This window comes from Lycium barbarum, chromosome 2 (genome assembly GCF_019175385.1).
Source record: "Lycium barbarum isolate Lr01 chromosome 2, ASM1917538v2, whole genome shotgun sequence".
In the NCBI taxonomy this organism is placed as follows: domain Eukaryota; kingdom Viridiplantae; phylum Streptophyta; class Magnoliopsida; order Solanales; family Solanaceae; genus Lycium; species Lycium barbarum.
Genome location: NC_083338.1, coordinates 6,676,975 through 6,703,321, shown reverse-complemented (window position 1 = coordinate 6,703,321; position 26,347 = coordinate 6,676,975). Strand labels below are relative to the sequence as shown.

Here is a 26,347-nt window from a genome sequence, read left to right as displayed (position 1 = left end):
TTATGTTGTTTAATGTATTTTCAATTTTAATGTATTGAACATTGTTATGTTATTGATCATTGTGCTGTTATTGAACATTGTGTTATATATTCGAAATTATTATGTAATTGAACATTGTGTTATTTATTAACAACATATTATATTTTATATTGCACTTTTCATTTTTGTGATGGTTATATTTTTTAATACAATTATAACTTATAATAAAATTAACTTACAATTTTATATAAAATAATATATACGAAAATTAATTTATAAAACTTACACTCCAAAATTAAGATGTAAAATTAATATTATAAGATATTACATAAAAAATAATTAGGTATATTAGGAATCTAAAATTATAAATTAAAATTTATAATATGTTAAATTAAAAGTGTTATATAATAAAAAAATATATATATTAATGAATAGTAATGGTGTAGATGAATAAGTATATTAAGAATCTAAATGTAAAAATTAAAATTTATAATATGTTAAATTAAAAGTGTTATATAATAAAAAAAAATATTAATGAATAGTGCAAGGTTGGAGCTCCAAAACACCATTTTTTGCACCAAAATAGCATTTGGTGCAAAAAATGGTGCAAGGTTGGAGATGGCCTAAGTTATATCTCGACTTCTTATAAAAATAAAGTGTATTTGACTATAATTATCCCCACTATTATAAGTTATTAGGTGTGTTAACTATCACTAGGTCATAAGTCAAAGTGAATTTTAAGATAGGTTTTCCTTCCTCATTCCTAGTACCACCACAAAGGCACAACTTATAACAGAGGCGGAGCCAAGATTTGAAGCTTGTGGGTTCGGGATGCTAATTCGTTTAAGTTACTGGATTCTAAAATAACAATTTATACCTATTCAATGAATTTTTCAAGACAAATACAGAATCTGAATCAACGTTACTGGGTTCGGATGAACCCGCAAGCAGTATGCTGGCTCCGCCCCTGACTTATAACCTAGTGTACTTTGAAATATGGAACTATTTGGTCGTAACTTATATTCGAATTATACTATCTGAAAAGCTAAATAAGCATTTTTTATTAAACTGATTCATTATTTCAACTTCAAATGTAAATATAGAATTTAAAGTTTAAAAAATAGGTTTGAGTTAGTTAGCTCGCTTTATGTCCAGAATCTAACTTGTGGTAGTTGTTTGAAAGTTGCCTTCTTTCTCACTATACTCTTAAGTTTTATCTAGTATTTACCAATTTATGCTGGACGATTATAACTTCTCCTGAAATAACCGTAGAGTCCTTTCATGTACTTCTATCTCGTATTCTTGCAAGGATAAAGTATATTTAACTATGGTTATCCCAACTATTATATTTATTACGCGAGTTGAAGCGAATTTTAAAATAGTCTTCCTTTCGCCATTTTTAGCACCATAATCATAACTTCATGTACTTGTTTGAAATCTTTGTTATCTTACAAGGCTAATTAGATCCCCTCTCCCTCCCCACAAATAAAGATTTATTAGTCTTGTGGAGTCCCTTGAACTAAGGTATTCATATTTTTAGTTCCTCTCGCGATATATTTTCATCAATCCTTATCTTCCGAAATAGGGGTAAGGTCTGCATACACCTTCACCGGGTATGTTGTTGTTGTTGTCTTCTAATTAGCAAAAATATAACATTTTTTGTTAATCTATCAAGCATAAATTTAAATTGGGATTTTGGCGCTCTTGTTGTATTACAAAATCTACACTATAAATTTCAAATTATCTAACTTATTGTTTTTTAATATGTCATCATCTGTAATTTGAAAAAATCAAATAGCTCTCAACAGTAAAATCTTAATTTTAATTATTCCTTTGAAATTCACAAAATTGATTGAAAGGATCTAACGTAAAATTGATAAGTGTTACAAAGCTAAATTAAGTTACTCTTACAATTACACCCATTAATAGCCACCATCACATAAAATAATTACATGAACATTTTCAAGGCAATAAGCTTAAATATGATATTCAACTTTCACTTAAATAACCACTTATTAAAAGGAAGAGTTTGACAATAGCGTTTTGTAGAAAACAAATTGGCAAATCTTAGATGTGAAACAAACTTAAAAAAAAAAAGAAAAAAAAAAAGAAAAGCATAACATGGACCACTTTATTAGTATCTTTTTGCAAAAAGAAAAAAAAAAGGAAAAAACATTTTGTTTATTGATGCATAATTTAAACTTTTAACACTCTGAGTCAAAAGTTGGCATTTCTTTTGCCAAAGCTACATGAAGTTATGTTCTATACGTAATCTTTGCTAAGTCATTGTATATATCTTCAATTTAGAAACTAAAGTGTTTTGCAAATTATTATATTAGTCCTGAAATATATATATATTGACTACTATTCATAGTATTGGTTGAAATGTCTTAATCAATCTCAGAATCCGCAAACTTTAATCACATGGTTAACAACGTTAACTTTGATTTTTTTTTTTTGTTTTTTGGACCAAACCTTTTTAATGGATTATTTACTATTTTCTTCATTTCTTTTAATGAAAGTTTCATCCTCCTTAAGTCATTGGTAAGTCTTTGTACCTAATTTTTTTTGTTATGTTATCCTTATAAAATATTAAAGCTAACAGGAAAAAATAATACTCCCTCCGTTTCAATTTATGTAAATTCATTTCTTTATTAATCCATGCCAAAAAGAATGATCTCTTTCTATATTTGAAAGCAATTTACCTTTATGTAATGATTTATAGCCACAAAAATATATGTGACTCATTTTACACCACAAATTTTAAAAAGTCTTCTCTACCATTTTAACTTCCATACCCAATCAAATAGGTTCACATAAATTGAAACGGATGGAGTATGAAAATGACTCTCGTCCCAGTCACTTGCATGGCTATTTTATATATCTAAACTATGGTGAGGAGGACACATCAAGTCACCTTAGATAACTCTACCAACTAGATTAATTACAAAAGTTGTCACGAAAATGTCCTCCTCTCAAAAAAACCTTCTTTGGTATTTTCAGTGCTTTGTGGGTAAATTGTTTAGTGGTCGTACCAAATGCTATCTTTATTTTTTGCTTTAATTATTGCTTTTGCCGGTTTGTATGACTCTTGTCATTAAAGGTTGTATTGACGCAGTCAACAATTTTTCACTGTTAACAAGAAGTCTCGATTGAGTTCTAATCACGAGAATGAAATAGTATTTAGTAATAAGGGCTCAGCTCCTAAAATGAGACTTTTTAAATCGAATTTGAATTAGTCGAATCCTGAAACAAATACTGAACATCAAGTGAGAAATATAAAAAAAATGTACGACTAGTGAAGTTCACTATTGTTTTGTATCTCATTCATTAGTTCATATTGTTACTTTGTTAGGAAAGAAAATAAATTTATTCAATTAATTGATGCCAAGTGGAGATGTGTGAAGATAACCCAATAGTTAAATACATTTAATTCGATAACTTTTTATCAGATTAAAAGGGCAATCTAGTTTTGATTCTATTAATACATTTTTAAAGGCAAAATAGGGTATCTATGTAATAAAGTGACAAAGTGTGGTCATTTCAAACGCCTTTATTCAAAATTCAAAAAGGTCGATTATCTTTTTTCTTTTTCCAACAAAAAGATCGATTGGTAGCCAAGCTGGAAATAATAAAAAGAGAAAGAAAAAAAAATCAGTTTTAAAAAAAAAAAAAAAATCTTTAGACCATTTTGCCCTCACTTCATTCACTCACCCAACTTTCGTTTTCAGTAAATACCAATCACCATTCAGGGTCAATTAAGAAAACAGACAAAGTAAAAAAAAAAAAAATCCACCTTCAGTTTTCACGAAATTAAAATGTTAAGTTTATTGGCGTTTGAACATGATCTGATTGAAATTTGAAAAAGAAAAGTATTTGAAATTAAGTAAATGAAATTTAAAATAGTGTTTGCAGGTGAAATAGAGAGTATTGAAAGTGAAAATTTGAAAATTTTAAAAACATACTTAATACTCCTCCAATCCAAAATAATTGATGTTTTAAGCCAGAATTGGAACAAATGAATTAAGAAATTCACTTATTTTTAAAAATTAAGAGGATATTTGACTAAAATACCCTTCATTCTGATTTTTTCTTTTCCTTTTAATTTGACATAATAGTTATGGGATTAGAATTGTGTCAAGGGCAAATTTGAAGAAAATAATTAAATACCTTCTTTATATTGTGAAACATCAATTATTTTAAATTAACTTTTTAAGGCTAAAACATTAATTATTTTGATTTGGAGGAAGCTACCTGTTTTTCAAACTTCGTATCTATATATTTCAGTTTGAAATTAAAATAATAAGCAAATTTGATATATAAACTGTTTAAAATTATCTTTAAAAATATTATTTCAAATGTAAGATAAGTATGGGGTAATTTAGTCATTTAAGGGTAAGATCCTCGGATAATTGTCGGTTTGTTGGATTTTCGAGGTGCTTTTTCTGCATGTTATACTGTGGGCCCACAAGAACAGCATTTAGTGCATACTTAAGGTACAATTCAAAATTCTATTTAGATTAAAAAGGGTAAACTTTATCAAGATTTATAATTATATATCAACTTTATCTAGTGAGATAAGAATATGTACTAGAGCCTGTTTGGATGGGCTTATGCCTACTCGTTCTCTCCCAATATATGTGGCACCATTTGACTTGACGAGAAATTTTTTTTAAAAAAAAAAGTTTTAAAATTTATGGTTCAAAATAAGCCTTGAATATTTATGTGACCATAAACTATTTCATAAAGTTAAATTGTTTCTAAATATGAAAAAGTGACATTCTTTTCTAAATAGACTAAAAAAAAAGTGTGTCACATAAATTGAAACAAAAGAAACATTAATTAGCTATGATTAAGTGGGAAAATTTGTATATACGCATAACATTGTTTATCTAGACGATTGGTAGTATAATTTCATTAGCGGGGTCTAGGGAGGGTAAGATGTAGGTACACCTTCACCCTACCTTTTAGGGTAGGAGAGGTTGTTTGCATAAACCCTTGGCTCAAAATAAAAATAGGACAACAAAATAGTAAGATACAAAACAAATGCAAAAACATATTGAAGAATAAGAAACTACGCGATAACTAAATAATACTACTAAAATTAAGACTATATGACAATTAAATAATACTACTAGAAATGAGGAGAGGAGTAGGCTAGCCTCCATCCCCTCCCACACAAAGTGTGACAATACTTAATTACCTACTAACCTTTTATCTTAATCCTTGACCTCCATACCTTTCTATCTAAAGTTAGTGTCATCTGTCAGCCGAAGCTGTATCATGTCCTGTCTAATCACCTTCCCTAATTCTTCTTCGGACTAGCTCAATCTCTTCTAGCCCTTGCTACCACCAACCTCTCACACCTCTTTTCTGGTATAAACAACCAATGAGAGTAAATTTTTGCCGATTATAAATTCCATTATTCATGCATGAGTATAAAAAAGTTTATCAAATCACTTAAAATAACCATACGTATTCAACTTACAATAATAAAAAACAAACTTTTATAACATATCAAAAGTCTTAACTTAGGTTTATTGAATTTAGCTAAGAGGATATGTTAATCACATGCTTCAACTATTAATATTATAAATTATTTGTTTAAGGCGTAGAAAAAATATTATAATCACCATGTCCGTGATATAAATGGATACATTAGGTCTACTTAATAAATAATACTAATACAATATCAATGTGATCACACACTCTTAGGAACCAAATAGATATAAACCAACAACCATTTATGTAGTAGGAACTAGGAACGGCAACATGGAATTGCTTGCGATCACATTATTTAAAATATAGCCGATCTTTAAAAATTACTTAAAAGTTTAATCATCATTGACTGTTTAAATTTGGTTGCTGTTGTTGCTCTTCCTCTGGTTTTTTTTTCCCTTCTTTTTCTTATTTGCAACTTCATGCAAATACTTGTATGATTTATAAATATAGATTCTTTGACGTTTTTTTGAATTATATATACATAGACTATAATAGATAAAATAACTACATCATTCGAGAAATCAAAGTTGAAAAATTGACCTAATAATTTAAACTTTAACTTTCAACTTGCAGGTCCGAAATTAGAATTTTCATACCCGTGATTTCAACTTCAAACCTGCATAACTGAAGTTGATTTCAAGGTGACTAAATTTTTAAAAGACTATAAATTCGGCTATTCCTTAAATCGGAATCCTAAAATGTGCTATTTGTAAACTTGCCGCTTAAGTATTAATCTGGCCCATTACTAGAATTTGAATAAGGCCCAAAGAAATAGATAGGCAGCTAGTTCTTTAGCCATTGGGCAATTTGCAGGATTGTCCTTCGCTGGGGGTGGTCTTTAATTTTTTCCCCTCAAATTAATGGTCTTTAATTTTTTTTTCCTTCGCTATAAATCTCTTGGTTTCGGATTCAAACCACCGCTCAGTGAATTATTATTTAAAAAAAAATAAATAATCGCAAGGTACAATTGGATTCGCACTACCCTAATATAGAGTTTTGGCTTCTTTAGACAGAGTTCCAAGGTAGAGTTTTGGGCCTTAATGCAGAATTTTACTTTCAAACCATTTTTTTTTACTCTACCTTAAGGTAGAGTTTTGTATTCAAAACTCTGCGTGAGACAAAATTTTGCATGCAAAACTCTGCCTTAAGGTAGAATTTTATCTTCATGCAATTTTTTATTTTATTTTTTTAAACAAGGCAGATGCAAAACTTTGCCTTGCGAAATTCCTTTTTTTTTTTTTTTTTTTACTGAGTTGGGGTTCGAACCCAGAACCTCGGGGTATCAGGCGAAGGACAAAAATTGGAGACCACCAATTTGAAGGCCAATAGTTAAAGACCACCAATTTGAGGGACAAAATTAAAGACCACCCCAAAAGAAGCACAGTCCGCGCAAAAAAATGTTAGCCATTTGCTGTCAAAACTTTAGTTGACCGACTAACCCCAATGACCAAGCTTCTAAAGTTAGTTTATTTTGAAAAGTGTTTTGTTTGAAAAAGTGCTTTTCCAAAAAGAACTTTTGTCAAAAAACAATTTATGTGCCAATTAATTTTAAAAACACTTTTGAGCAACAATTAATGTCTCTTAAAAAGTGCTTATAAATATATTTTCTCAAAAGTGCTTCTGGCCAAAAGTTATTTTTTTAGCTTATGAAAAACCGCTTATGCTACTAACCCCGAAGCACTTATTTTCTTCCAAAAACTTGGTCAAACACCTCATTTTTTTTTTAAATAAGCTCTTATTGGATAAAATAAACATTTTTTGAGAAAAATAAGCTTGACCAAACAGGCTATTATTAAGAGGAGTAAACCGCTCCGTGCCAAGAAGTATGAAGGCTCGAATAGGAAGCATGTGAATAAGGATACAAATCGTCATATCACATCATTTTGACGTATATCATATTTAGAGGCGGATCCAAAATTTAAATTTTATGGGTTCAACCTTAAGATTCTTAGTTTGAACCTGTTATACTTTAAAAGTTATGGATTCATATCTATTATTTATTGCAATTTTAATAAATTTTTGCACATGAATTTATGCTCCGCATCAAAAGTTGGGGGTTCAATACCTATCATGGTACATCCGCCACCGGATATTAATTAAACAGCTTAAACGTGGCCTATTTAAGAATAGAGAACAGGCCTCAAAGAACCATGTCAATGTTACATGAAAATATTCAAAATGCTGGGCCTGAAGCAACATCACTGCATGAATAATAGTTGGATTCTAACATCATGCAAGAACATGAAATAGAATCAGTTTGCTTTCATTGAACTACCAAACTCAAATGTGAAGAACCTCAACGACACATGATTTAGAGACCTCTATGTTCAAATTTAAAATATGATATCATGTTTTTCTTATATCAAGATATTTCATTTATTTACTTTTACTAGTATTATATATATATATATATATATACTAGTCCCATATCCGATTTTTTTTTAAATGTCGATTTGTCTATTTTATAAGGACTATACTTATGAATTGTGTGTTGGAGTGCGCCCCACTTTGCTTTGATGAATTTTATAGCAAATATTAATGTATCGTTATCTTTGATGAGTTTCACACGATTCCAAAAAATCTAAAGATGAAAAGACTCCTCGATTGCAAAACGTGAAGCATAATAAGAGGACACTCGCATAAAGAATAGGTTGAACATGCAAATTGAAGAAGTTTCATTATTTCCTAAACAACTTACAGATCGTCCTTAAGAACGAAGAATCTCAAAATCACATAGCAACAATATAACGAACAACACTCTTTCAACATATCTGAATAATTCGTTCTAATGCTGGTGACACAAAATTATCTGCACACCTAACTTAAACAATTTGGAGTTTGCACATTCTAAACACCGTCAAACCAAATAGTTGAGCCTTGTGCATTTGTAAATATTCATATCAATGTTAAACAAAAATCTATGATCCGCTTATTTCAAAGTGTGCACCATTTGCTGCGTTATGTGCTATCTCAGCGGTCGCGCGCCAAAAACCTACCCTTATTGAGTGTGTTGGTCGAGGAAGAGATCCAGACGAATCTTTCAAACAAACAAAATAGAAGTTGAACACAAAGCCATCTTGAGAAAAAAAATGGGGTGTGTTTGCGTGGGGGGGGGGGGGGGGGGGCGAGGGGGGGGGGGGGGGCGAGGGCGGAGAATAACCAACTTAATTTCGAGCCCAAACGACATTGAAGATGAGTCCACCAGTAGACGCCTAAACGACATTGAAGACATAAGGCTTGTCATGACTCACTATTGATTGCTTAATACATAACTAGGGAACTTATCCGCGCGAAAAACATAATGATGATTAAACTTCTGAATAACTTTTCCTAGTATTCGAATGTTAAAGATGACAAAGAAGTAGATTTATGTAAATAATTTTTTTGTTAAATTTAATCGGGATAGAAGAAAAAGAAGAACTATGAGGTTGCATTATCGTCTATAAAAATCACGTTTGTTGATATCAGACCAACAATAATTTAGGTAAGAAATAATGAAGTAGAAAAACCCACAAGTTTGTTGCCTACATACCTTTTTTGTATGAGCATATTTTGAAAATTCAAAAAATTGCTTCAAATTCACGGTATGTATACTTTTAAAATTCTATAAAATATGCTTAAGGGATCTGGCAATTCCTACCACAAACATGCCGGAATAGAAGAAAAATAATAATGAAAATTGAATTAAAAAAAATATAAGAAAAGCAATCCACTGAACACTTACCAAAATTTAAAAGTTAAAACCTATAATCGTAACTCCTCATCGGCATTTACTTTACATACTAATTTTCATTCTCATTGAATAGTCAGTTTTAATTAAGTATTTTTTATAGGTAAAATAGATCTAAATTTTAATTTTACTTTTCTTATTACACTTAAGAAAAAAGTAAAAGAGGAGATAGGTAAAGAAAGGCTTCTTATACTTGAATCCTTGTATATGATTTTTGAGTAAAGAAAATTAATAAAAATAAATGATAAAGCATAAAACTTTTTGACTTTTATTTATTTTTCATGTGAAATTAAAATTGTAGGCGTAAACCTTTTTTATCGATCGAGAGAAAAGTAATATGTACGCGTAGACTTTAGTTTGATCAACCAAAATGTTATCCAAACAGTAATAATGTATTCGTTAGTACCATTCCTCATGACTTTGAACGTCCTCTAAATCATAATTGATTCAAGAAATGATAAGCAAATACGAATTTAAACATCCTTTAAATCACAATTGCTCTAGGAAAAAGAAGCGACTTCTTCCGTAAAAACAAGTAATTCAAATATTGCAGCTACGCACACTAGTCAACCTGCCAAAAAAAAAAAACACAAAACCAAAATCAACGAAACCAAGAGAGAGAGAGAGTAACACATTAAATACAATTGATATTCCTATTATCTACTATACAAGCAAGGTTTCAAACACAATTCAAACGTACAGTATTTCCTAAAATCAACAAAAACGAATAATTACACTTGATATTACAACTTTCAACATTTACAACTGATAAAGTCTCAAGCACACATCAAAGATTCAAAATCCATCTACAATAGAAAAAGAGGAAAGATGATGAAAAAACTCAGAACAATAGAATATTAAAAAGGTATAGAGATGGATATTAGGTGAATAAATAATTAGTAACAATGAGAAAAGAAATAAATTTATGTAAAATTGAGCGTAATACAAAAAAGAACATGTGAGCTCTTTGCTTATCTACATGAACATGGATAGTTACAAAAAGAAACTCAAAGATAATAGTCAATGTTTTGATGGAAATCTGAAGCCGAAAAACATTGGACTTGAAGATATATGGAGAAGAAAAAGATGATAATGAACCTAAATTAATCCACCATTATCACCAGTATTGAAGGACCACAATAGACTATATTAATTGACCATAATAGAGCTCAATAAAAGTGGGCTTTTCAATTCAATCTGTTACTCGTTTTTGAGCCCGTTTGGATTGACTTAAAAGTTGCCTATAAGTTGTTTTCAGTTTTTTGAGTGTTTGACTGACTAATTTAAAGTCATTTTGTGCTTAAAATAAGCCCAAAAAATTAATTGGACCTGTTTGACTTAGCTTATCTAAAACAGCTTATACGCTGCTTTTTTTAAGCCCATCCAAACAAGCTCTTTATTTGGTTATTTGGGCTCTTATATCCTTTACTGATGAAAAACGAATATGATAATGAAGAGGCATATGGGGTGATTGTTAATCTTCTAAAATCAGCTTATTTTAAAAAGTACTTTTCAAAAGAGCACTTTTGGCGAAAATCAGTTTATGTTCGGCCAATTAATTATAAAAGTACTTTTAAAAAGTGTTTCTATTTGTATTTTTCTCAAAAGTACTTTTAAAAAAAGTGCTTTTGGGCAAAAACAGTTTTTTTTAGCTTCTGAAAAACTGCTTCTGCTACTCTCCAGAAACACTTATTTTCTTCCAAAAGCTTGGCCAAACACTTCAAAAAATAAGTACTTTTGGAGGGAAAATAAGTTTGGCCAAACAGGCTATAATACACATTCATGGCCAAATGAGATTGACTTTTGTTTTTCTTTTTAAATAGCACATAAATTAGATAAATTAGCTAAAAGTTTAAAAAAAAATGACAAAAAAAAGAAGAAAAAAGATAATTATATTTCTTGGCCAAAGAGAGAAGTGCCACATCACTCTTCTTTTGCGTAACTTTATATTATATATAGATTACGTTGGGCAAGCTTGAAGAAGTGATACGAAGCACTATCTTACGATGCAAGATTTGCCCATCATAACGAACTTAGCTCTTTTCATTAAAAAAAAAAAAATGCTGTTGAAACGGTTCAATTTTGTAAAGAGAATTTTTTTGAAAGCGATGGAGGGAGCGGCCGTTGAAACGGTTCAATTTTCTGGCCTGCTAAAACAACTAAACAAGCATGAGCCAAACAAAGCCTTAGATTTAATAACATTAGCATTACAGGTGTTGTACTAAGCACTAATATAGTTGTACCTTGAAACTGAAAGTGACAGTAACTAACAAATAGTACTTGTCAGTTTCTCTTTTGTCTTGTTTCTATTCCCTCCTTTTCTCTCCATTTGCTGCCTAGTGTAACCTTCACCAATTTTCTCTCTTTCTTTTTTTTTTTCCTTTTCTTTTGTTGTTTCCTTTGTTTTCATTTCTATCCAAATATGGCCTTTGAGTTTTTATATCATGAGCATCTCAGTTTTTTTGGCTTCTTTCTAGGAAAATTCTATACCTTTTTGTTTGTTTTCCTTAATCCAACATGCACATTAGGAAAATAAAAGAAAATCAGTGATTCTTGGTGGGTTTTATGTGTTTTTGTTGTTTGGTTTATGGGGTCTCTTGATGGAACATAAAACAAGCTAAAAGGTACTTCCTTTTTCACTATTGTTGAATAAGGTTTGCTCATATTTGTGTTTCTTGATCATGTTCTTGGTAGGTTTTATGTGTTTTTCTTGTTTGGTTTATGGGGTCTCTTGATGGAACATAAAACAAGCTGAAAGGTACTTCCTTTTCCACTGCTGTTCTTTAAGGTTTGCTCATATTTGTGTTTCTTGATCATGTTCTTGGTAGGTTTTATGTGTTTTTCTTGTTTGGTTTATGGGGTCTCTTGATGGAACATAAAACAAGCTGAAAGGTACTTCCTTTTCCACTGCTGTTCTTTAAGGTTTGCTCATATTTGTGTTTCTTGATTATGTTCTTGGTGGGTTTTATGTGTTTTTCTTGTTTGGTTTATGGGGTGGAAGATAAAACAAGCTGAATGGTACTTCCTTTTTCACTGTTGTTTTTTAGGATTGCTCATATTTGTGTTTCTTGATTATGTTCTTAGTAGGTTTTATGTGTTTTTGTTGTTTAGTTTATGGGGTTCTCTTGATGGAAGATAAAAAAAAGCTGAAAGGTACTTCCTTTTTCACTGTTGTTTTTTAGGATTGCTTATATTTGTGTTTCTTGATTATGTGGGTTTTATGTGTTTTTGTTGTTTGGTTTTGGGGGGGGGGGGGGGGGGGGGGTGTCTCTTGATAGAACATAAAACAAGTGAAAGGTGCTTCCTTTTTGCTTCTTTAAGGTTTGGTCACATAGGCGAATTCTGGATTTAAACTCTATCAGTTCACATGTTTAGAGAATTATGGGTTCAGTCCTACTATTGTTGCAAGTTTAGTGAATTTTTATAAATAAATTTATACTCCACATCGAAAGGCTATAAGGCCGCATCCGCCTCTATTTACTCATATTTTTATTTCTTGATTATGTCCTTTTTGTTCTTGAAGGTTATATAGTTGGAGTATTGACTTAGGATTATTGGGTTTTTGGTTAGAAGAGGGATGAAATTGGCATCTTAACAGTTTTCCCAATCCCAATTTCATCTATAAATATCAAAGAAAATCATTGGTTCTTGGTGGGTTTTATGTGTCTTTTCTTGGTTGGTTTATGGGGTCTCTTGATAGAAAGATAAAACTAGCCGAAAAGGTACTTCTTTTTTCGTATTTCTTGCCTAAGGTCAGAGACCGATCAACATTTGAAGTTTATGAGTTCCTACAAGTCAATATACAATAATAACTGGGTTCACGGTAAAATATTTATAGATAGTTGGTGGATTTCTTAATACATATACAAAGTTTGGGCAAAAGCTCTCCGTTGAGAAAATGAGTATATTTATGGCAACAAAGTAAGGTATTTGAATCTTGAGTTTTTTTCCCAAGGATTTTCCTTTCAGTTGATAGATAAGATACTTGGTTGAAAGTACGAGCCGCTTTGCTTAGTGAAGTATCTACTTTATTGTTTTTCTCTTTTGAATTGGATGAAGAATGTAACGCCTGCAATTAGGAGTTTTTTGCTTTTTAAGCAATTTACGATTTTGCTTGTGCAATTACTTAGGAGGAAATGATCATTTTTAAGGCAGCAACATTTTGTGCAAATAGGATCGACACTCTCTTCAAGGAACTTGTATATTGAAGTAGATGACAAAATCTCTAGAGAGTTACTAATATACCTTAAGATTTTCAGTTTCCGTTTCCCCTATTATTTTGATGTTTGTGTTTGTTATTTCGGGGAGAAAAATGAATATTGAGGATTCATATAGCTGACTCCAACTAATTTGAATCTGAAACATAGTAATAGTAGCCGTCATTGTGTGTTTGTTTCTTCTTTTTTCGGGATGGTTGTGGTAGAATCAACACTTCTGATATTATTTGGCATTGATCAATCTCTTTGTTGTCTTGCGTTTAGGTGAGTTGATATTCTAATCTGAGTGAACATGGCCATGTCACTGGAGGACCTCCTTGCAAAAGAAGGATTCAATAGCCGGATGTCAAAAACAATGCCTAGAACTTCATTGGGAACAAAAGCAAGAAGCGGACCTATTTACCGACTTCAAGAACCTCATACAAATGTTGCTTCGTCAAGCACAAGAAAGACAGAGAGAAGAAAATCTGATATACCCTGGCATGACTTAAAAGGTATGACCGCGAGGGACTGTTTTCATTTTTGGCCCGTCGGCTGAAATTAATGACGGGAGCTAGCCAAAATATAAAAAACCAATACATTGATTACGTATATGATATGTATACTTGTATATTTGTGTATACAATATGTATAGTTGATGTATTCTTACACTTACCATACAAAACCTATACATTTGCTGGCTATTATTCTTTTGAGCGGTCCAAAAATGTAATTATCCCATTTTGTTTGCAGATGGAAGGTCAAAGAAGGAAAGTAAGCATAGAATGGGCTCTTCCGATCTACCGTCGGATGTTAAGAGACTAAGCATTAGTTCTTCTGATGAGTTTCTATCTGCTAATGCTTCTCAAAACAGTGAGATAGTTGAGGTTGGGGAGCGAAATGACTCAAGATACAATCGTATATACTCAAATCGAACTTACAGAAGGGAGAGCGGTGAATCCTTTGGAAAACATGCACTAGAAACAACAAAATGTCTCAATAATTCTAGTAAAGAAATTTCAGGACATCCAAGCTTTAGAGATAATTATCAGAAACATATGGAACAGCCCGAGACCTCACATAGCAGATCAAGTAGAAGTTCGCTAACCAACAAGAAGTATGATGAGACTACAGCTATTCCTGCTCTTGATGAAGTTTCTATTCAGGCAGTAATCTCTATCTTAAGCGGGCATATAAACTGTTTCCTCCTAGACGAGGATTTTAGGACATCGCTTCGTCACAATAGTTTCGCTTCCTTAAATTTTGTTGGATTTGAAGAAGGCTTGAATACTGAAAGCAAGATCATAGCCACTCTTGAACAAGCTATAGAAACAGTAGAAAGAGCAGCAGAGGATTGTGCAAATGAAAAAGAGCTTAAGAAAGCCTCAGTGCAGCTTAGTGTAATAACAGGATTGAATTCGAACGAATTACGAGATCGATTTACGTCTGGAATTCCCAATTCTAAATTGGCAGCTTGTGCTCATTTGTACCTCAGTGTCATATATAAGATACAGAAGAAGGACCGTATTGCTGCAAAGCACTTACTGCAAGTTTTCTCTGATTCGCCCTTTCAGGCAAGGACTAATTTGTTGCCGGATTTGTGGAATCACATATTTCTTCCTCATCTTTCGCATTTGAAGGTCTGGTATAATTCGGAAGCTAATTTTCTCGGTGATCGACATAATAAGTCGAGGACACTGAAGCTTGTTGAGAAATTGTACAACGAAAATCTGGACAATGGGACTTATCAGTTTGCACTTTACTACAAAGAATGGCTAACTGACGGAGCTGAGATTCCTTTAGTTCCTTCAATTCAAATTCCTTCTATATCTGTTCAGCATGAAGTTTCCTTTAGCAACTCTTGCCACTTAAATAGTGGCGTTGGCGGTTTCTCACCTCAGCCGGTGGTCAGCAAAAAGTTGTATGATGAAGTATTCCGTCATTCACATAAACTAGGAGCGGAATCAGAAGAGAGCCAGGAAGAATGCTGTGAAATTAGTAAGAGGAGGCCCACTAGTTTTGCTGCCGAACATATGGCAGCATTGACATACTCTGCTGAAGTGATTAAGTGTATAGATCAAGATATTGGGTCTGGTGCTACAGTTGATTCAGTAAGTGTTGAACACGTTTCTTTAGAAAACTTAGATCATGATTAGACAAAAATGTGCAAATATATATATATATATATATATATATATATATATATATATATATATATATATTCTGTTGGTTAAAATCCTGGCTAAGTTTCTGCCACATTTTGGCTGGTGAGATTTGAAGCAAATGAAGTTCTACATGGTCCATTAAGACAATAAATTGGGGATGTTTGAATGGTGTATATATCTTAGCTCTTGTATTCCAACTTACCGTCGGATTCTTCAAAGTCTATTTTGTAAAACAACTTGCACTTTGTGGGTACTTTTACGCAGTTTCAGTCACCTGCATATCGTTGTTCCTTCAGTCGTAGATGTTATTTCTTAAATACTTCATTTAGGTGAGTGGAGCTCATAACTTTAGCTCTTTCCAAGTCACAATGACAGTTTCATTACACTTGAAATGGATGATAAGCTGTCTTGTTAAAGGCTCATTTAAGGCACTTCTAAGCCCCAAAGTTCAGGAGGGGCGCTATGCTTCGCCTCGCTTAAGCTGTGTTTAAGTGTGTACAGGGGATTAAGGTGTGTGCCTCATTGCCCATGAATTCAACTTGAGTCGAGAAGTACTGAACTATAAATATAGTCGGCAAAGAGATATATTAGTGTTAATGAAAACATTTTGAATGAATTTGTTACTTTTTTCTTGCATTACATATATATTTTTACTTCTTTTTCTTCATTGCGCCTTTCCCCCACTAAAGCTCACACTTCATTTGCATTTTACGCTTAAAGCCTCAATAGACCTGTAACACTTTTTAAAGCTTTTCGCCTTTGACAACACTGATGATAAGCTTTACATAAACATATGTGCCTTTTCTTTTGCTGTTGGTGTTACCAAATTAAGACATGCAGCTTGATTGTACTTTTTAAATAGTGTTTACAATGAGGAAAGTAAATTAAAGTTGTCAAATCACTTTAGTAGTTCTCTGTGCAGCTCTAAATTTAGTGAGTTAGGATCTATGCTTGCCAAACATTATTATTCCTTTTCAGATTTTGTATTACATAGACGAGTTAAACTCTGAGGGTGTTCTGATGTGTAGTATGGTGCATCAACCGCTCGGGATGCAGCGGGGGTATTTGGAGCGAATTCTCCAGAAGAAAAAAATTTCATGGAAATATTTGGAAACTCTGATATGAAGGAAACATCTCCACTAAAGTCCAACATGCCGGATTCATTTGCACCTGCAAATCTGACCGAATTCATATTCAACAGGATAACAAAAGCAGCTTCTGAGCAGGAGACCGAGGAGGTAGTGCTTCCTGCTCAAGGTACGTGAAAGTCATCTTTGAGAGTGTTCCCTCCAGAGGCAGAGCTCCAAGCCTGTCTACGGCTTCGGCAGAACCTAGCAGATTTGGCCCAGACCCTGTATTTGTGTTTAAAAATTCACTTAATATATATAAATAATTTATCCAGAACCCAATAAGCTGTCTTTTCTAGAATCTAGAACCCATAAACTCAAAATCCTAGGTCCGCCTTTGGTTCTCTTTATGTTGAGTAAGTAATTAATTGCTTATGATGATGCTTTTCAAAATGTGTAGGAGTCGATTATGAAGATTATGTCGAAAGACCTTCCATAAACATCCCACAAGAATTTGTCTGCCCTTTGACTGGACTTTTTTTTGAAGATCCAGTTACCCTAGAGACTGGCCAAACCTTTGAGAGAGCATCTATTATAAGCTGGTTGTTGAAAGGAAATAGAACATGCCCCGTAACACGAAGATTGTTAGAATGTCAACGCGTGCCCCATACTAACTTTATTTTGAAGCGCGTCATCAACAATTGGAAGTCAGAACATTGGAGGCACCTTCTGGCTTATTTCTCTAAGGTTACCGGTAATTCAGGGGGACACGGTTGGTTAAAGAACGAAACAGCTGTTTCCATATTGGAACATCTTATTATTGCTTTAACTCAGGATGAAAGAAGGGTAACTCTAGAGCAGCTTATATCCGTAGGAAGCTTACAGTTTCTCATCCAGAGATTTAACTGTGGAAACGCTAGCGAGAAGATATGTGTTTCCGGGTTATTTTGCTCTTGCATTGTGGCTGATACCAATTGCAGAAATGTAGTAGCCAGAAATGTTGATAAGATGTGGCTGCTTAATCTTCTTCAGAAAGAAGAGTTGGAATCGAGAAGATTCGCCTTTTTACTCCTGACTGAACTCATTTGCCTTAACAGGTACTTGGTTTTCCAAATCTATGTTGCGCGGACTCTTAAAAAATATGGACTGATGAGTGTTTGATCCTCCAAAAGCTATGCATTTTTGGAGAATCTGACACAGATGCGGCATCATTTTTGGAGGGTCCGAGCAACATAGTTCCAAATATATTCTTATAATCATGTTGGCTTCTCATTTATTCACCTCATGGCATGCATAGTACTACAAAAATCTCTGGAAAGGAACCTTCTTTATCCCCTCACTCCTCCGTGCTATCGAAAGTACTGATAGCGTTATCACTGTTCCAAGAAATAGCCAGAACAGAATCATGTTCTGTTTTGGGTAAAAATAGAAAAGCAGATGAATATGTGATACTTCATTGAAAGATAAAAAGTTCATGAAATTCATATTAGTCTGGGCGAATTTGCATGGAGAAGACCGAAGTGTATCAATAGAGATTTAGAGCACAAGAAGTTGAAGCTCAAGAGCTCTTTCTAGCAGATGCACTGTGACAATACCTGAATAATGTGACATGCATATTTTACTTTTAAAGAAAAACTGATTCTATTACTTGTGAACTTTCTCTCATCGAGCATGATGACACATATTTTTTCCATTCTTTGTTGAGAAGTTAAACGATCTGGTTAGAGTTGTAAAACAAATACATCTGAATATATTTTAATGTTTCTTTTTACCAGGGTGTAAAATGGAAATGTCGAGACTATATACACTTTTCAAGAAAGCTGTTACTTTTTGGATAATTGTATTAGATTATTTGATCCATATGTCCACATGAACCCGGGTCACAGGTTCGAGCCGTGGAATCAACTACTAATGTATGTGTCAGGCTATACGTTGCTTGGACCTTCCAAAAATGTCTCCACACCCATGTCGGATCCTCCAAATATGCATAGCTTTTGGAGGACCCGACACACAACTGACAATATTTTTGAAGAGCCTGAGCAACATAGGTGTCACTTGTTAGGGTAGGCTGCCTACATTACACCCCCTTAGGATGCGACCTTTTTCTGGACCCTGTGTGAATGCGGGAGGCTTCGTGCACTGGGCTTCCCTTTTTATCTTGCTTGCAACTAAGATACTGAAATACTCTATATTGCTGGATTATGATGCAGTCTTAGGGTTAATGATATTATATTGCTTTAGCTACATAAACTCTTACCGCGCTCCCACATTTCAGGAGAAAAGATGCAAAGTTCTTCCTAAAAGGCCTTCACAAAGACAACATTGTCAAAGCGATGACCGATTTGCTGATGTATCTCCAGGACTGTCCATGTGAACAGAGAATCATGGTTGCTGTGCTGCTTTTGAACTTTGATCTTCTAGTAGGTTTCAAATCAGCGTATTAGTGGTCTGCTCTTCTAGACATCTAGCAAATTTAGATTTTTTCTTTTCTTTTGATAGGTCATTTTGGTTTTTTTTTGTTTGCTAAACTCCATGTCCTTTCTAATCGTGTTCCTTGGTTGTGCATAGCACTTCTCTGAAAAACTTAGAATTGGTACAGGACATAGGGTTTGCCATGACCTGATTCCAAAGTATTAAGAAAGAGACGCAAAGTTCATTAATTAAAGTATAGCTCCTAGTCAAAATTTCCATAGTTTTTTCTGTAATTTGGTGACTGAAGGTTGTATGTTGTTCAGTGCATCAAGTAATTTATCTAACTCACGGAACGATGGAGTGGATATTACTTACCATTAGTTAATGAGTACGGTAAGTCCATTACCTTTAGAGTGTGATTCTGCAGGCTTAGTATTTTACACCTCATGTTGTAATAATCTAATTTAGAGACGAAATATGCACTTCATTAGTCAAAACATTGGTTAAGAATTGAATAAAAACTAGCGTATGTATTAACGTCGCGGATTCTTATTTTGTCTTATTATATACCAGTATTGGAGTGGCATGTGTTTGAATAAAACGGAATGGATATAGATGAATCATATAGCCGATCCCAGCTGGTTTGTGATTGAGGAAAAGATGTTGTATCTTTTGTTACTTGTTTAAGAGGCAGGCATAGTGTTTAAGAAGAGGCAGGCATAGTGTTTAAGATCACTGTTACTTTTAGTCTAGGAACTGACTTTGTATTTGAATCTTCCAGGCAGACACAGATATGCCCAACACATACAGAGATGATGCGGTTGATGCTATGACTATGGCCTTAGAAAGCAGCTTATCGGATGAAAGGAGCAGAGAAATATGTTGCAAAGCACTACTTATTCTGGGAGGGCATTTTTCGTTCTCCGGTAAGATTATGACAGAGGATTGGATCCTAAAGCAAGCTGGTTTTCTTGAAGGTTTTGGAGTGGAATATCCGGACGAGAAAGAGAACAATGTGCTGGTTGATGCAACCGTTATGATGGTATGTTTTTTTTTTTTGGTTCATAATTCCTCTTTCAAAATACAAATTACTGCTCAAAATATTCAATATGCCATCTTGTGAGGAAAAATCGAGCCTTTCGCTCAGTCAGTTTGGGAAACGTCTTATCCTCCCAATGCTGCTTCCTTTCGTCGTTCCCAAATGTGTCAACTCGTGTAATAGGTACCTTTCTTTTATGGCATATTTTTTAAATCCTACAGCAGCTTCTTTTCATCTCGTTGTGCCCTCTTTGCATTTCTTAAGTCAAGAACCTCTTTTTCTGATGGTTGTTCGTTATGCGTCATTTTGCCCCCTCTTGGATCAACCTTTGATGTGCTGGCCAAATTTTGCTTTGTGCAATAGGAAAAGCTGGTAGCAGATTTTGAAGTCCTTTCTCGCTTGTTTTGACACAGACTGTCACATAATACTCTAATTCTCGAAACGTGATTTCAGTTACATTTTTGCTGATTCTCCGAGCATTATGAATTGTTTTTCCATGTGTTAAAAGTGTACTTGACCAAAGCGCAAAAAACTGTCAGATGGAGGATGAAGAAGAAGAGGCCAGGGAAAAATGGTTGTTAAATGCATCAGCGTTACTTATTGGTAGTGGAAAGAAGTCATTTGTGGAGGCTCTCTCGAAGTGTTTAGGTTCAGGAAACTTGGAAATGGTCCGAATCTGTCTAACAACAGTCGCGTGGTTGAGCTCAGCGCTTGCTTCAATGAACGACTCAGAGTTTGAAATATCTGCATTTTTAGCTATTATCAATCAGCTGATAGAATGCTTACAACATGGTGATCTGGTTGAACATAAGGTTTTAGCTTCAATGTCTCTGCTTAACTTCAGCAAAATTCAAGGTTAGCCCTTTTCGTTCCGAGCTTCTGTTTAAGACTTTTAAATTGTAGTAACATGTTGATTAGCCGTCCCTTCGGGAACATCCGATAAAATCGGAATGATACAGAGGTTGTTTAGCTGATACAGATTATAGTTTCTGGATAGTTTAGTAGTTAATAAGACTGAAATTGGACGGTTCTACCAAGAACCCCAAGTCGCTTCTTGTTACACTTCACTATGCTTAGCTTTTCAAGATAATGTATGTATTTGGTAAGAAGGAAGTCGTTTTCCGTGATTTTTTTTTGTAGTGTTTGGTTGGTAAGTGAAAAATATTTTCTTGAAAAAGTATATATTAAAATTAATAATAATATTAACAAATCAAAGAACGTTATGATGAGATTTTAGTGCTAAAGATTAGTTGTAATGTTTAAGTGTTAACTGAAGTAAGTAATATGAATTGAAAAGTTAAAATTGTTGTAAAAGATGATTTTCGCCCATAAGTGAGGAAAGTCATTTTAAAGTTACCAGTTTAAAAAAAAAAAAAAAGTGAGGACAGTAATTTTCCAGGAAAATGGAAAATGTTTATATTGATAACCAAACAACAGAAATTGACTTCCTTACATTTTCCTAGAAAATGACTTATGTCACTGCAAATACACCCTAGATCTCATATATTTTGTCAAGTATTTCCTCCCTAGTTGTCTTTATTTACCAAATGTCACTTCTGAAATTATTAGTCGGCACCAATTGATGTCACAACCAAAAAGGCACATCAGAGACATAACTTTTCTCAAAGGGGTTTGGTATACATTCACAAAAACAAAAAACAAAAAACAAAAAACAAAAAGGGACAAATACAAAAAGGGGCAAATACAGCAAAGTGTGGGCACAGTGCTTTCAGATTTGACTTGTTAGGAAATAAGAGAACATGCGACTCTTAAAATGGTTTCAAACTTTTCAAAAGTGCCACTAGGTGAGTGTCGGTTCGTCTAAAAGTAGTGCATTTTTGGAATATCTGATAGGGGGGATGACATTATTTTTGTGGAGTCCGCTCAACATAGATTTCAACCTCACATTTGTTAATTTCTATCTTTTCGATTCTAAGGTTTTGCTTATAGAATGTAGGATCTTACTGATGATGATAGCAGAAGATTTTGTTGGTCCTCTAGAAAGCCTTGTTGAAGTTACATGGACAGCAAAAGAGCTTTATGCCATCATTTCCAGTTGCTAGAGGTGGATTTTAAACTTTGGTTGCCTGAAAGGAAGTCTTAGCCTTTGGACCAACAGTAAAGTTGTTTCCACACGAGCTACAGGTAATGGGTTCGAACCGTAAAACCAACCACTGATGCTTGAGTTTGAGTACACAGCGTATGTTAACCCCCTTGGGTGCAGCCTTTTCTCCGAACCCCAATGAACTCGGAATGTTTCGTGCACTGGACTGCCATATTTTTTTGCATGTAAAGTCATTTTCGTTTAGCTATTCGTTTCTTCACAAACAAAGAAAAAGTTACATTTGTTGATTGTAAATCATGTGAATAAACAAGATGAAGGCTTTCAGTCTACCTGTATTTCAAACTGCTATGTCTAAATCTTAAATAAGTCATAACGTTTATGTAGCTATCAAAAGTTCATCATTAAAAATAAAACAGAAAGTTTATATGTTAACCTCCTTGGGTGCAGCCTTTTCTCCGAACCCCGTGAATACGGAATGCTTCGTGTACTAGATTATCATATTTTTTTTGTATGTAAAGTCATTTTCATTTAGTTATCCGTTTCTTCACAAACAAAGAAAAAGTTACATTTGTTGATTGTAAATCATGTGAATAAACAAGATGAAGGCTTTCGGTCTACTTGTATTTCAAACTTCTATGTCTAAGTCTTAACTAAGTCATAACGTTTATGTAGCTATCAAAAGTTCATCATTAAAAATAAAATAGAAAGTTTAACGTTACATGTTTTCAAATATAGAAATGTGTCTTTTCTAGAAAATAAACTAGTAAAGAATTAGGAGCGCATATAAACTAGAATGAAACGGAGGAAGTAGAGATTTGGGTTCAAATTTTAGTTAAAAAAAATATGAAAAAATATTAGGTAATGTTTTTCCATTTACCTAATTTTGAGGATAGGATTATGCAGTACTTGCGCTGTTGACACAACAAATATCTAATAAAATAGTTAAGATACATATAGAGCCCGTTTGGATTGGCTTATAAGTTGCTTATAAGCTGTTTTCAGTTTTTTTGAGTGTTTGGCTGGTCAGCTTAAAGTCATTTTGTGCTTAAAATAAGCTCAAAAAAATAATTGGGCCCATTTGACTTAGCTTATCTAAAGCAGCTTATAAGCTGAAAACAACTTATAAGCCAAAAAAAATAAGTTAGACTACCCCAACTTATTTTTTTTAGCTTATAAGCTGTTTGCAGCTTATAGGCATAAGCCCATCCAAACAGGCACATAAACTGATCCGAACATCATTGTTATACTAAAAGTAGAGGAAATTGGACCAAGAAATGAGTACTATAATATTCTTTTATTAGTACTAATATTTTGACATATATGTCAAAGTTTTACTGCTAAAACACAACACTAATACAAGTGTACCCCTAGAAAGGGTAATTAACAGGAAATTATCTAAAACAAGATCTGGAATTAAGCACTTCATTTTTTACTCCTTCTCCTCCTTGTATAGCTCAATCACCTGAAATTATTAATTAACATAACAACAACATTAGGACCTATGTTCCAAATATTAAAATTTCAAAAAAGAGACTTTCCAAACATTTGTACATGTAGAATTTAAAATTGCAATAAATAGAAAAAATTAAGAACAAACATTCAATTTATAATTTTATACAAAGTTAATGGTTAATATTGACACCTCTAAGTTTATATACTTCTTAATTCAAAGAGAAAAGAAAATGGATAAGATATGTTCAAGGTGGCCCTAATTAGTCTATGATGAGGACCCAACCATTTATATATACAATCAAACCTCTCTATAACATCATTGAGTCCGAAATTTTTCAGCTGCTAGAGAATAGCTGTTATACACCTATAACAACATTGACATTTAAATAATACTTCGCTGTTATAGGCAAAAAAAAATGCATAAAATCTAATTTTCATTTTTAATTGTCAAATTCTAAGCTTAATCACACTTTGTACAACGAAGGAAAATCATTTAATAATAAAAAAATATATATATTCATATGATATTTTTTGTCATAAATAGTGTATTAAATGATCAAATATTTGGTCAAAATCTATACACTTATTATTGGTAATCATAGATATTCTATTTATATAAAGATGATTAATTATTATATTACCAAAAAAAAAAAGATAGCTGTTATATGGGGGATAATTTTATAAAGTGCTTATTGTTATAAAGTTGGTTGTTGCTATTATAGGTGAAATGTTGTTATAGAGAAGTAAAATATAACAAAAAAATCGGTTCCGAAAAAACTTGGTTGTTATAGAGAGGTGTTGTTATATGCGGGTGCCGTTATAGAGAGGTCTGATTGTATTTATTATAATCCTGGCCATTTTTATCTGTCATTTTACGAAAAAATCTGTTCCAAAATATTTATCATTTTAGAAATTCAGAAGGCATTAAATTTTTCCATGAATTCCACCCTTAGTGTAAAAAAATATAATCATCAATTCCTCATGTAAGGGCAAAAAATAAGGGTGATTTACTCAAGTAATACACCTTATATAATAAGAATGATAGTAGATAGTAAGTAACTTTTTTTAATGAGTGTGCCAAAAATCTTAAACGAGAGATAAAAATGATAACGTACTTGCACACCCTTGCAAGGGCTATCGACATCACAATAAGTTTTGAGAGTGATCAAGACTCCATTGTCCAAATCCTCAACATACTTATAGCAAGGGCAACTAGTGCCTAGTATGGTCTTGAATGTTGGGCAGCACGTATCAATTGAAGTATTGTTGAACATGCACATCTCCACCTTTTCTTTGTCACTAGTTGAGCAGCTAGTCGGAGCATGGGTGGGAGGAGGGTATGGCCATGGCCACGGCCACGGAAACGGCCATGGTCCTGGCCACGAAAACGGCCATGACAAATAACGTGGGATATCCCATGGCCAGATTTGTAACTCGTTCCCGTCGTCGGCCACGGCCACTTCTCTAGCCACGACCACTTGTTGGTGGCTGCAACATAAAATTGCAGCCACCATTAACATCATGAGCACCTTTATGGTTACCATTTTTTCACTGATGAGTAATTTGTGTCCTACAATGAAGAGATATGAACCATCTATATATACAAAATAAATTGTTGGTGTGACTATGATAGGTATGGTTCTAGTAATTTTCAAATGATACACATTGCACAAAAGTTTAAATTCTATAATATTACTTTCAAAATGTCCCAGACCATTATCAACATTGTAGTATATCGTTGAAAGTTTTTAAAAAGAGAATTTTACAGGATTTGATCACTAATTTTAAAGTTGTGCTCATAACTAACATTACTTTTTGTTTATTCCAAAAATGACATATCTTTTTACCTTTTTAGCATATATAAAGAATCATGCAATGATGATAAATTTAAACAGATCCACGAATTAAGGAATTAATTTTGATCATTATTAATCTTTAACACTCTCTCTCATCTTTATACTAAATCTGTACGTTTCCCATTCCAAATATGTGGGTAGCATTCAAAGATTTTCCAAATATTTTTACTACTTTTCTTTCTTACTCATAACATTAGTTCATTGTGGGTAGTTACTACTTCCTCATGTGAGTTACTAGTCATTTGTAAAAATGAGTAAATCCACTATTTATACACTTCTATAATTTATTTATTACATACCCGGAGAATACCTAATTTTTTCTTAAATATACATGATTTTGTAATGTACATAAATTATATATGCACAATAAGTGGCAAAATATATCTTCTATAAATATTGATAAAATATACATGGAATACATAATAAGTACAAATAGTATATTACAAATAAGATACTTGATTTATTTATGAGATTATAAAGTACTATATATTAAATTATACATAATTTATATACTATATATCTAAGATTTTCTTATTTATACCACACATATATATCCTAAATTTTTTCATGAAATATAAATTTTATATTTTCATAATATGTATGATATATATTATAAACAAACAAATATATAAATGGTACAATATATCCTACATAAATATAGTCCACCTTTTTGAATTTTGTGACTTTTTTATAATAAGGTACTCCCACTTTTTCTTGTTGTCTTTTAATTGGATATCATAGGGATGTAATGAAGAGAAATCCACTGTAACTCTGTAAGGAAAGGACAATTTTTGGAGAGAAGATTGTGGAGGATTGCTTGGGTTGTTTTAGCCTTTAATTTCGTGGAATTAAATTCATTTAATATACAGGTTTCCTCTAATATG

The 26,347-nt window shown here is 32.8% G+C and overlaps 2 protein-coding genes across 5 annotated transcripts; one reads left to right on the top strand and one right to left on the bottom strand.

Annotated features, from left to right (window-relative positions):
- Window positions 1-11,048: 11,048 nt before the first annotated feature.
- On the top strand, window positions 11,049-22,503 carry LOC132626006 (uncharacterized). Of its 4 annotated transcripts, none has more exons than XM_060340707.1 (9): window positions 11,049-11,835; window positions 13,693-13,922; window positions 14,161-15,518; window positions 16,601-16,829; window positions 17,100-17,736; window positions 18,915-19,059; window positions 19,833-20,093; window positions 20,630-20,945; window positions 22,048-22,503. In XM_060340707.1, the coding sequence occupies exons 2-9, from the start codon at window positions 13,721-13,723 to the stop codon at window positions 22,056-22,058; spliced, it is 3,159 nt and encodes a 1,052-aa protein (XP_060196690.1). In that variant the 5' UTR covers window positions 11,049-11,835; window positions 13,693-13,720; the 3' UTR covers window positions 22,059-22,503. The 4 variants fall into 4 exon arrangements, with proteins under 4 accessions (XP_060196690.1, XP_060196689.1, XP_060196687.1 ...); XM_060340706.1 differs by having other exon boundaries at window positions 11,220-11,835; window positions 18,915-19,026; window positions 22,041-22,503; XM_060340704.1 differs by having other exon boundaries at window positions 11,226-12,364; window positions 22,041-22,503.
- A 1,081-nt stretch (window positions 22,504-23,584) lies between these two features.
- LOC132629265 (uncharacterized) lies at window positions 23,585-25,151 on the bottom strand. Its single transcript, XM_060344970.1, has 2 exons — window positions 24,723-25,151; window positions 23,585-23,617 (listed from the first exon to the last, which is right to left on the bottom strand). The coding sequence occupies exons 1-2, from the start codon at window positions 25,149-25,151 to the stop codon at window positions 23,585-23,587; spliced, it is 462 nt and encodes a 153-aa protein (XP_060200953.1).
- Between the last annotated feature and the right edge of the window lie 1,196 nt (window positions 25,152-26,347).

Excerpts from the sequence above, each read along its gene's own strand:
- LOC132626006 (XM_060340704.1), top strand. The coding sequence starts at position 13,721 with ATGGCCATGTCACTGGAGGACCTCCTTGCAAAAGAAGGATTCAATAGC. Across the intron at positions 15,519-16,600 it reads CTGGTGCTACAGTTGATTCA|TATGGTGCATCAACCGCTCG; the intron begins GTAAGTGTTGAA and ends TCTGATGTGTAG. Across the intron at positions 20,094-20,629 it reads TTGATGCAACCGTTATGATG|ATGGAGGATGAAGAAGAAGA; the intron begins GTATGTTTTTTT and ends AAAAACTGTCAG.
- LOC132629265 (XM_060344970.1), bottom strand. The coding sequence starts at position 25,151 with ATGGTAACCATAAAGGTGCTCATGATGTTAATGGTGGCTGCAATTTTA. Across the intron at positions 23,618-24,722 it reads GCCCTTGCAAGGGTGTGCAA|GTGATTGAGCTATACAAGGA; the intron begins GTACGTTATCAT and ends TAATAATTTCAG.